General features: G+C 39.0%; 1 protein-coding gene across 1 annotated transcript in view; it reads right to left on the bottom strand.

Annotated features, from left to right (window-relative positions):
* LOC113452771 (complement factor B-like) overlaps positions 1-12,106 on the bottom strand; it is a 48,362-nt gene extending 36,256 nt beyond the window's left edge. The window contains exon 1 of the mRNA XM_087928567.1: positions 12,017-12,106. Within this exon, the coding sequence (XP_087784693.1) occupies positions 12,017-12,074 (58 nt within the window). The 5' untranslated portion in view covers positions 12,075-12,106. The remainder of the gene's footprint in view (positions 1-12,016) is intronic.
* Between the last annotated feature and the right edge of the window lie 425 nt (positions 12,107-12,531).

The following is a 12,531-nucleotide window of genomic DNA, read 5'->3' as shown; positions in this document are numbered from 1 at the left end:
ACTGTTTGAAACTTAAATCCCCTGCCTGCTTAGCGTGTAAATCTGCTGTGAATCTTGCCAAGCCAATTCTGGCCTGCGGGGTGCTTAGATCTGGATGACGAGGCCAGGCTAGAAATATCAAGGGACTGGCCCATGGTGCCTCTGCTGGCCAAAATGAGCAGTGGGGAGGTCGCACGAGCCCCCCTGCTGCCCATTTTTGGCCAGCAGAGTGCTGCAGGAGGCCATGGAGGCAAAAAATTGGGCTGAGAGGGTCTCACGAGCCCCCAACTATGGCCCATTTTCAGCTGGCAGAGTGCTGCAGGAGGCCATGGAGGCCAAAAACAGGCCGGAGGGGGCACACAAGGCTCCACCATGGCCCATTTGCACCCGGCAGGGTGCTGAAGGAGGCGTCCATCCCATGTCTCCTCCTCCCCCCTCCCTGGCCCACGGAGGAGAACTACAATGCTGATCTGGCCCTCAAAGGAATCCAATTTGACACCCCTGCCTTAAGCTTTGGTGGTGAGAGGGTGGAGCTGGCGTCGTGACGATACGGCATGCAATCTTGGAGGTCTGAGATCGCTGCCGATATCTTTGCTCCTGGATGGTCCTGTCGGATCTAAACTGTCCCGAAGAGATAGTGAAAGTGAAGAGCGCATCCTGTCAATCCCAGGGATACCGCAAAGTCCCTGGTAGATCCAGGAGAAGCTCTTCCTGCCAGCGACAAAGAGGCAGCCATTAAAGCTGCTGAAGTTGGCTCCGAAATGAAAGAGAACAGAAAGAGAGAGTGTGCCGGTTTGGTGAGAACTTTTTCTTTATTCTAAGATCTGAAAGGACACCCTAAGGAAAAGAAAGAATCTGTAAAAGTTTTGACAGAAGTGATTAAGCGGAGATTTTAAACAGAAATGTCAAAGTAATGTTTTTTTTCTCATTGCTGGATTTTCTATACATGATCTTATATTTTGAAACTGGATTGGTTTTTTTCTTTTCCATCAATTTTTTCCCCTCCTTTTTGATTTTGTAACATTTTAGGCTAGAGACTCCCTTTTAGTTATTTCTTTTTTAAAAATATCTTTTTCTTTTTTTATTAATTCTTATTATATTTTGCTTGGAAAAGGAGGGGGAAAATGAAAGCAAAGAAACTTTGTAACACTGCCAACTAGAGGCTTGGAAATATTCTATTTCTCCTGTGACCAGACAAAGCTGAGAAAGAAAGAACTGAGACTTTTTTTTCAAGGACATTGCTATTTGATAAGACAGAGGGAAGAGCATGGGAGAGTATTATTGCAGGTGCTCTTCTGGGTTTCTATCAACAGCTGGAGTCTGGTGTTGAAACGTAGGGGGAAAAAAGGTGATAAGTTTTTGGAGAAGAGAGTTATAATAAGAGCCTTGGATAATTAAACAAAGTGCAGAGTGCTCTTTTTACTTTTTCTAAGTTGTGCTATCCCTCCTCACCAGCTTTATTTTATTTCATTTTATCTTTTTTTTTTTTTGCAATAGCTATTTGGATCTTTGGCTTTGTTGGAGCTTGTCTTTGTTTTTCTTTTTTTTCTTTGGAAGTCCAATCTCTATGCTTGATTTTTATTTTAAAGGGAAAGTTTTAGTATTAATGTTTCCTTTTTGTTAAGGGAATAGCCTTTTTTTCTCCTTTCCTGGTATTTTTTTTTTCATTTACCTTTCTGGTTTGTTTTTATGCACTCTTTTCTATTTGAGACCTCTCAATTGGATTTAAATGTTGAAGAACTTGAAGAATTTTTCCTTTTCCTTTTTTTTCTTTTTTTTTCAAGCCTTTTTCTTCATCTAACTACTGATTGGATTAAGGTATACAAGAACCTGAAGAAATTTTGTCCTCCCTTTTTTATCATTACTATTTGGCTTCTTTTTTTTTACTATTTTTATTTTGAACTACACTTGGTTATTTCACAATTGGATTAAGGTTTAGAAGAACCTGAAGATTTTGAATTGCTTAAAATAAGTAGGAAATTTACAGCTCCTGGTTCTTCAACTTCTACTTCTTCCTCTCCTCTATCTGGAGGACAACGTTCAATACAGACAATGTTAAAGCAAGAAAAAGAACAAGAAAAAGTGACTCTGCAGATGATTATGCAAGGAATTCTAAATATTCAAGCAAGATCAGAGAATATTGAAAAGAGAATAGAGAACATTGAACGAAGAACAGAGAACACTGAACAAAGAACAGAGAACATTGAACAAAGAACAGGGAAAACCAATGAAAAAGTGGAGAACATCCAACAAATGATATTGAAGTATGATGAGAGATTCCAAAAAATTGAAGAAGAAGCTAAACAAAGAGACAAGAAGATTGGAGATATTGATAATAGGTTAATGGTGGTTGAACAAGATAAAAGTGGTATGTTGAGATGGGAGATGGATAGATCAGAATTCTATCTTAGATTCCAAAACGTAGAGGAAGAAAAAGGACAAAACTTAGCTGAGTATAATGATAGATAATGATAGAAATACTGGCTGAAGCTTTGGAAATAACTCAAGAGAAGATGATGGATGGAATAGATGAGGTTTATCGAGTTTTCACAAGATATGCAATGAGAAATAGCTTACCAAGAGAAGTTCACATTAGATTTACAAAGAAAGCCATTAAAACGCAAATATTGCAAGTGGCAAAAGAGAAAACATTGAAATATAAAGACAAGGAGATTGTGGTCTTGAAACAAATACCCAGAAGAGTGAGAGAGATGAGAAGAAAATACTGATTCCTGACTAAAATGCTACTTTAAAAAGAGGTGAATTATAGATGGCTGATTCCAGAAGGTTTAATATTCACATGGCAAGAACAGAGATATAGAATTGACTCAATTGAGAAAGCGGAATTATTTTATACAGAATTTTTTGGAGGGAAAGAGGAAGAGGCAGAAAAAGAAATCTCACTAATTGAATTTCAAGAGGACTGCCAAATGGTGATTGAAAAAGAAGAAGGTGCAGTAGGTGGAAAGGTGGAAGCCAAAGAACAGCGTGAACTAAGATCTACGAGAGCTGCTAAACCTAACTACAAAATATAACCATGGAAGAGAAAAAACTGATTACAATTAAAATAAATGGACTTAACTCGGCCGTTAAAAGAAGGAAAACCTTTCATAAATTAGAGAAATTAAAATTTGATATAATTTGTCTACAAGAAGTAAATCTTAAAAAAAATATGAACAATTGTTGATACGGCCAAAACTAGGGAAAATATTTACTTCCTTGACACAATGTAAGAAAAGAGGAGTGGTTTTATATATTAAAGAGATCATCCCAGCAAAATTGATTTTTACCGATGATGATGGAAGAACACTAATGGTGGAAATAATGGACAATAATACGAAAACACTCCCGATTGCAATCTATGCTCCGAATGACAAACAAGAAGAATTCTACAAAAAATGACATATGAAAATAATTGAACTGGACTATGCTAATATAGTTATGATGGGAGATTTTAATGGAACTGTAGACAATAAATTGGACTATAGAGCACAGAAAACAATAAAGCAAAACAGAAAGACTCTCCCTAAATCTTTTTTTAAAAATGGTAGATGAAATAAACTTAAAAGATACATGGAGAGAAAGAAATGCTAAAACTAAACAATACACCTTCTATTCAAATAGACACTTATCATGGTCCAGAATAGATATGATATGGATGTCATCAGAATTAATAACTAATATTCAAGAAATAAATATTGAAACAAGTACTTGGGCAGATCACAATCCAATGACAATTAAATGGAAAGGACAAAAAAGAAGATCTAGATGGACGTTAAATAATACTATTTTAAAGGAAAAAGACTTCACACAGTGGATGGAGAAAGAATTGGCTTTTTTCTTTAGAGAAAACAAAAAAGAAGATACATCAATTCAGAATGTATGGGATACAATGAAGGCATATGTTAGCGGCTTGATAATAGATTATACAAGGAAAAGAAATACTATGAAAAGATTAGCCTCTAAGGCCTTAGAGGATGAGTATAAAAGACTTTAAAAAGAGCTACAGAAAATGACACAGAAAAAGGACATCAAGTTAAAAATAGATATAGTGAAACATAAAATGGGTCAAAAAGAAAAAGAAGAATTAGCACAGAAAATTAGAGGTGCTAAACAGAACTACTTTGAAGACGCAAACAAACCAGGTAGATGGTTAGCATACAAATTGAGAAAGGAGAAAGAATCAAGGAAAATATTGCAATTAACAGATGACCAAGGCCAAGTTTGCTATGGTAGTAAAGAGAAGGAAATCATTCGAGACTTCTATGGGAAACTATATATGCAAGAGAATATTGATGAGGAAAGAGTTAAACAGTACTTACAGAATGCTAATTTACCTCAGATACCTAAAGAGATTGAAACAATGTTAGAAAGCAATATAACGATGATGGAGTTAACTGAAACACTCAAGAAGCAAAAAAATGAAAAGGCACCAGGCCCAGATGGACTTCTGGCAGAACTTTACAAAACATTACAAGAATCGTTGAATCTTCCATTGCTAGAAGTTATGAATGAAGTTATGTTAAAAAAGAAGATACCTAAATCATGGCCAGAAGCCTATATTACACTTATTCCAAAAGAGGAAGCCGACCCATTACAAATCAAGAACTATAGACCTATTTCTCTACTAAATGCAGATTATAAAATCTTTGCTTCAATATTGGCAGAAAGACTTAAAAAATATCTAAATAATTTTATTCATCCTGATCAAAATGGATTTCTGCCAAAGAGACAAATTAAAGATAATATGAGAGTAATCTTGGACACCTTGGAATACTACGAGGCACATCCTGAAAAACAAATGGCTCTGATATTTCTAGATGCACAGAAGGCATTTGATAATGTGAATTGGCGGTTCATGTTATTACTGTTGGAACAGATGGGCTTTGCTAGAAAATTTATTCAAGCAATAGAAGCTATATACTATAAGCAAACGGCAAAGGTAATGATAGAGGGAGAACTGACAGACTCTATCAATATAAGAAAAGGAACAAGACAAGGGTGCCCACAATCACCTTTGTTGTTTGTGTTAACTTTGGAAGTGCTAAACAGAAATATTAGAGCTGAAAAGAATATAAAAGGAATGAAAATCAAAAAGGAAGAATTTAAGCTGCAAGCATTTGCAAATGATCTGGTTTTCATCTTAGAAGGCCCTCTAGAAACAGCACCAAACTTGATAGAAAAGATAGAGACATATGGAAAGGTGGCTGGTTTGAAAATAAATAAAGATAAGACAAAGATCATGACAAAGAATATGTTATTAAGACAAAGGGAAGAACTGGCAGACCTATTGAAAATTCAGGTCATCAATAAGATCAAGTACTTGGGGATATATTTGACAGCAAGATGTAGTACACTAAAAGGGAATAATTATATCAAACTTAAACAGCAGATAGCGCTAGATCTGGTGAAATGGGAAAATTTACAACTGTCACTAATAGGGAGAATTTCAACAATCAAGATGAATATATTACCCAGAATTTTATATTTGTTTCAAGCAATTCCAATTAGGCGTGGAAAAGATTACTTTGAAGATTTAAATAAAATTGTGTTGAAATATATATGGCAAGGTAAGAAAGCGAGAATAAAGTTAAAACTTTTGCAAGGTGCTAGAATTAGAGGATGATTTGGTTTGCCTAATTGGGAGTTGTATTATCAAGCTACAAATCTGATGTGGGTTAAGGAATGGATAACCCTAAGAAATACTAGATTGTTGACATTAGAAGGACATGATCTGTTGTTGGGGTGGCATGCTTTTTTTATGGTATAAAGGAACTAAAACACAGGGGTATTTTAGAAGACATTATATACGGGAGTCTCTGTGGTTAAACTGGGAGAAGATTCAAAGACAATGTTATTTGAAAATTCCAGTCTGGCTCTCGACTATTGAAGCATTTTCTTATCCTATAATATACAAAAAGGAACAAACAGTTAGATATGGTGAAATATTGAATGAAAAAGGTGAACTGAAATCTATACAAAAACTAGAGGAACAAGGTATAATGATGAATTGGTTTTCATATGCGCAAATACATTCAAGGTATGATAAAGATTCTAAAATTGAAGGTTTCTATGATAAATTGAGTGATTTAGATAAGATTTTGACAGGTACTGATGAAAAGGTGATTTAAAAAATGTATCGATGTTTATTAGAAATTAAATTAGAAGAAGAACAAGTTAAAGAAACTATGATTGCTTGGGGGAAGAATTTTGGATATGGGATTGATTTAGAGAAATGGCAAAAATTGTGGTCTCAAAATTATAAAATGACAATGTCAACAGCATATAAAGAAAATTTGTATAAGATGTTTTACAGGTGGCATTTTCCCCCGACAAGAATAGCAAGAATGTTCAAGAATAAATCCGAAAAATGTTGGAAATGTCATCAGACACCTGGCTCATATTACCATATGTGGTGGACTTGTGCAGATGCTAAAAAATACTGGACTAAAATCCACATGTGATTGGAAAAAATGACAAAAAAACATATAGACTTGAAACCAGAGATATTTTTATTGGGAATTTTACCTGAAATATATAGTAAAGACTTGAAATATTTGATTGTAAATGTATTAACAGCGGCTAGGATTGTATTTACCAAAAACTGGAAAAATGAGAAAACACCATCACAGGAGGAAATCATTAAGAAAATATTGGAATGTGCTGAAATGAGTAGATTGACATTTGAAATTAGAGAACAAGAGGATAGACAATTTTATAAAATTTGGGATCTATTCTATCAATGGTTAGACAATAAAATACTGTAATGAAATATATAGACTTTTAGAAAATAATAAATATATAAAGATGTACTTCTTTCTTATTATATCTACAAAATGATTTTAGGATAGATTTGGGATGATAATATGAACTGTTATAAAACAAACTTAAGTAAATTATGATTATCTTGTAAAACATGAATGAATAAAAGTATAGTCAAATGATTGATTAATAATGATACTAAGGTATTTAATTTTTAATTGAAAATACGAGATTATATGCAATGTAATTGTAATTGAAGACTATGAAATGGAAGCACAAAACAATTTGTAAACCAACCGGCACACTGTATGTATACATATGGAAGATGGCTTGATGTTTTTATGTTTTGGTTGTTTATGTTTGTTTTAAAAAACCAATAAAAACTTTTTTTAAAAAAGCTTTGCTGGTTAATTCTGTGTCTTGCTGCTTGCTCAAAAGTCACACACTTCTGCAGGCTACAGAGATGCTAGGAGGAATTGTTCTGTGTATGTGTGATGTGTGTTTGTGTGAGATATGTATGTGTGTGTTGTGGTTAGCCAGCAGCAGATGCGAATGGCTGAGGAGAGTGAGGACTCAGATGTGGGGCCAGGACCATTAGGGAGTGGACTGCTGCCTTCAGAGATTGTGGGGGTTGGCAGCAGCTATGAGGAGGTTCCTGAGGAGCCTGTGCCAAGTGCGCATGCGCACAGGGTTGCTCGCAGGAAAGAGGAGTTGCAGCAGCACGGGTGACTCAGGAATAAGGCTACAAGGTAATGGCCCCTCCTTCAAGCAGATAAAAGCCAGCTGTGAAGCGAATGTTCTTTGAAGGAAGCAAAGACGTTCTGAAACTCAGCCTCGTGGACATTACAGTATCTTAAGTTGGTATTTGAAGACTCTTGTGTTGTGAAATATTTCTTATCTGTTATTCTTGGCAGACTCGCACAGTTTTGGCGAGGCTTGTGCTTATCAGTTGATTAGTTTGCAGCAGCCTTTTAACCAGGGATTCCTAAGAATCATTAAAAGGTTTCTGTTCCTTTTGGTTCATGCTTGTTTTATTGGGAAAAGGTTTGGGTCAGAACAGTATGTGTGTGTAACGATGGGGAGCAAGTAAGTGCCTGAAACAACCTGTGTTGCAGTTGAACCCGACTCTGAAGGCATGACACATACTGGGTGAGATGGGCAATTGTATGAATTTTCTAAATAAATAAATAACAACTACTCCTCAACTTGCGACAGTTCATTTAGTGACCGTTCAAAGTTACAATGGCAGAGAAAAAAAGTGACTCCTGACCTTTTGTCAAACTTATGACCGTTGCATTGTATATAGCAGGGGTGTCCAACTCACATCATCACGGCGTCGTCTTGTGACATATAGGAACTTTGTTAAACTGGGCGGGGATGGGGCCAGCACAGCTTGACACCCCTAGTATATAGTAAATCATATTAAATTGCAAAGAAAAATGTTTTAAAATAAGCCACCCAATCCAAGCTGGCAGCTCTTTCTTCTTCTGCAAGTATTGACTTGTCTCAGACTTCTCTGCCAGAAACAAATGTCACAATGTTGACACACTTTTCAGATGGGGGAATTCCCCAAACAGAGAAAGAGAGAATCGGTTAGGAAGGTCAGGGCCCTTTACTTTTAGCCAACTTTTAATCTAGACGAGTGTTTCTCAACCTTGCCTGATTTAAAATATGCGGGCCAACACTCCCAGAATTCCGTGCTGACTGAGGAATTCTGGGTGTTGAAGTCCGCACGTCTCAAAGCATCCAACGCTGAGAAACAGCGATCAAAAGTCTCATAGTAGAGTCTTTAACAGATTAACAGAGTTGGAAGGGACCTTGTAGGTCAGCTAGTCCAACCCCCGCCTCCCCTGCCCAAGCAGGAAACCCTTCACCATTTCTAACAGATGGCAGCCCAATCATCAGGATGGAGTCTCATCCATCAATTAAAATATAGAAGTCTGGAGGGAGATGAGTAACAGCAGCGTTCCTCAAACCCCAGGCTGCAGATCTCTATCGAGCTGCGGCCCATTCAGAACCGGGCTGCACAAGCGACGGGTGAGTTTCATGTGCACAAAGCTCCATTCGTGTGAGGGGTGGGTACTTGCGCTCACACGCAAAGCTCCATTCTCATAGAACCATGACCTCTGCCTCCTTCCTGTGCCAGGCTCAGGGCTGGGCTGCTGGGGGTTCGCAGGGGTTCAGGAGAGCCCCTAGCTAAGATTCTATGCAGTTCGGAAAACCTCCAAATCCCACTCCTGGCTGGTCCTGCCCTTCCGCCCGCCTCACCCCTCCCCTCCCCTCCCCTCCCAGGAGTTCCCACATGGCCCATTTTGGATACAGGTAAGTGCAGGGCATGCACGGAGGCTTGCGGAGGGCAAAAAATGGGTCTCCTAGAAGTTTGGAAAGGCCAGAAATGGGCATGTTTCTGGCTTCCATAGAGCCTCGGGAGCCCGGGGAGGCCATTTTCATTCTCCTGGATTCCCGAGGAAAGCCTCAGGAGCCCGGGGAGGACAAAAAAGCCCCCCCCCGCCACGGTGCAGGAGACAGAATAGGCCACGCCCACTGTGGCCACGCCCACCCAGCAACCGGGCAGAGAACCCTTTGCTAAAATTCTTGAAGCCCATCCCTGGCCAGGTTGCCAAGCCGGAAAGGTTGGGGACCACCGAGTAACAAGACCCGATGTGTGTTGGGACCCTGGTTGCCTGTGCAACAGCAAAATAACTGAAAAGAGAGCCGAATGAGACTAAAAGGTAGGCCACAAAAGAAGGAGTGAGCTTGAAAACAAGCTGGATCTGGCCAGGTTCTGCAAAGAAAAAAGAAGAGTCTAAGAAACATTTTTCTCAATGCGTCTCTACAGGAGAGGCAGCTGGGTGGGGGGTCAGAATGTTGGCAGTGCCCTCATTCTTAAGCCCGTCTCCTTCTTGGTCACGTGATCCACAGTGGCTTGTGGGCAGCATGATCTGGGCTACTGTAGAGGGTAAGGAAGTTGATTTTGCGTCGATGACTACTGATGGAGGGGGTCAAGCACGCCATCGGTCTCGAGTCCCTTCAGGCCCACAAAAGATCCACGTCCAGCCCACCTCGAATTCCATTGACTCTTAGCTACCACCAATGTGCCTTGATGATTAGTAGTTCAGATTCTTATAGACAATATTAGTGAGCAATATGCCTGTATTCCAATCTAGGTTGGTCTCCGGGACCAGAGGTTTTTGTCTTCCAAGCTATCGGACTCGTGCTGGACAAACACTGCTGGTCCCGGAGACCTACCGAGATCGGATCCCGCAACATTATCCTGGGACATGTTTATTCGCCTTCAAACCTTTATTCATTTGAACCACCTTGTTTCCTTCTTTCTTTCTTTCTTTTTTTTGCAAAGGAAAATGGCCCTTATTGTAGGCCTCGGAGCCTTCACTTAAACCCTCTTCTTGATGAAGCTGGAAGAGGTGGCTTTCTTGTCCGATGGCTGAACTTCAAGGTTTCTGTTTCCTTATTTCTTGTGTCTGACACCTTGATGGAAATGTGGAAGAACCATTACCCAGGCAAAAGGGACTGAAATATTCTCAAGGTTAGAAAAATAAGCTAACATTCAGGTGAAATAGGGGGCAACGCAATCAGATTTGCAAGATTCTGTTATTACACTGTTCTCAATAAAAGGAGATTTCACCTTCCTATGAAGTTGATTTTCTGGCTCTATCTAGCGGGGCTGACAGCTACCCACAATCATACAAAGGAATGTGCATAGGGGCAACCTGATCTAACCCACACACATTACACACAGGCAATATGGATGCAGATACTCTTATGAGCTCCTGGGGAGAAAATGCACAAATCCACATAAACACAACAAGAAATCACTTATTTCAATATACCACATAAAATGCAAGTTCCATCTACAGCTATAAAGCTGATATAAAGAAGGGCGAAGGAATTTCCATAATCTCCCTCTAATATTTCCATTTTCCCCTTCCCACTCCCTACCACCTCAAAATACTAATCAAAACTTGGATTGTCACCCTTTTCAGATCATTGCATGTCAAAATTGTTTCTCTACTTCAGGAGCAGTGCAAATTCAAAGCAGAGTGATTTTTGCATATAACATTCCTTAAGACATCTCTAAAATATTGTAGTATTGTAACAGAACTGCTACTTCCACTGGAGAGAGTTTCCCGCTTTAAGTCTCCTCTGAAATACTCCAGGTATGTTATAGAATAAGATGCTCTTTCAAAATGACTGCCACAGTGGGTATATAGCGCCAATTCTCAAACCACCATTTATTAGAAAGCCAAACACAATTTTGGGGCTGCATCCACTCACTGATCTATTTTTGAAGAATAGGGGTGTATATGAGGCTTCCAAGCATAGTTCAAAATACAGATTATTCTTGGGCGGGGGTAGGAAAATCCTTGGAGAGTAGGCTTCCTTCTTATTCATTTTTTAAAATTAAAAAAAAACACAATGTAATAAAATTAGGTAGTGCAGAGAATTTGGTAGATGCCAGGGAATACATCAACATGTCCACAGTCACCTTAGTTGTTACTTAGGTTTTCTTTCTTTCTTTCTTTCTTTCTTTCTTTCTTTCTTTCTTTCTTTCTTTCTTTCTTTCTTTCTTTCTTTCTTTCTCTTTCTTTCTCTTTCTTTCTTTTCCTTCCTTCCTTCCTTTCTTTCTTTCTTTCTTTCTTTCTTCCTTCCTTTCTTTCTTTCTTTCTTTCTTTCTTTCTTTCTTTCTTCTTGTTGTCCTCCTCCTCCTCCTCCTCCTTCTCTCTCCTTCTCTTTCTCTCTCCTCCTCCTCCCTCCTCCTCCTCCCCTTCTCTTCCCCTTTCTTCCAGTATCATGCAGTCACATCTGTGGACATCTCTCTTCACTTTATTCCCAGAAAACCACCCTGTAATGTAGGCCCGGCTGAAAAAAATACCTCAACTCCATATTTCTGAATGGGTCTCCTTAACTGAAGTAGACCTGATCCTATTTTTTTCCAGCCCTTGATCCACAACCACAACTACCAAATATGAACCTTTGTTGCCTCTTCAGCCATGAAATACCAAACAATGGCCAAAGGGCATTGAACAACATGGAATATTGTAGAGAAGGAAATTCACATCTGGGACCTTTTGCTTCAACTTTAAAACAAAACAAAACATGAAAGCAAACCCTTTCGGCATGCAACAATACATTTAAGGAGGATAGAAGCGAACCTTTAGCATCTCTAGCCAAAAAAGATTAGCAGTCTATAAACAGGGGGTTAGTGGAAAGTTTTGGGCAAATTTGCAACTGGGTCTGGAATATCACACCTTACCTGCAGAAAACAATCCCAGGAAGAGGAGAAGGTAGACATATGAGCCAGAGCACTGCATTCTTGCTCTTTTTCTCTTGCGTTGCAGCAGGTGGAATGCAATTCTATGCGATCGTACTTATAAAAGTTTTGGCCTCCTTCCCATCATGGGATGGACTGGCCCCGCCCTGAGAAAGCAGCTGAGTTGTGGGAAATGGTAAACTAAATCGATTGATACGCATCTCGGGTGACAAAGGGTCAGCCAAATCTGGCTTATTTGAAAAGGATTCGAAATTCAAAAAGGCTGAGGTCAGGCAGACATTGCAACCTTTAAACCTACAAACGCCGCTTTCCATCAGCCTTTACGCAGTTCGGCCAGGCTAGGCAAACCTCACGGGCACTTTTCCCCGCACTCAAGTCTTGTTTTAATGCTCCTGCAAAATCTTCACCTGTGGCTGGTTTCCTTGGTGCGACGAGACAGGTCAAAGGCAGGGGGAACTGTTCCGTACTAGCAGGCTTGAAGGCCTGCGTTCCTATTG

The sequence above is a fragment of the Pseudonaja textilis genome, chromosome 2 (assembly GCF_049901715.1).
Source record: "Pseudonaja textilis isolate UNSWEBS1 chromosome 2, rPseTex1.2, whole genome shotgun sequence".
Lineage (NCBI taxonomy): Eukaryota > Metazoa > Chordata > Lepidosauria > Squamata > Elapidae > Pseudonaja > Pseudonaja textilis.
This window is presented reverse-complemented; position numbering and strand designations above follow the sequence as displayed.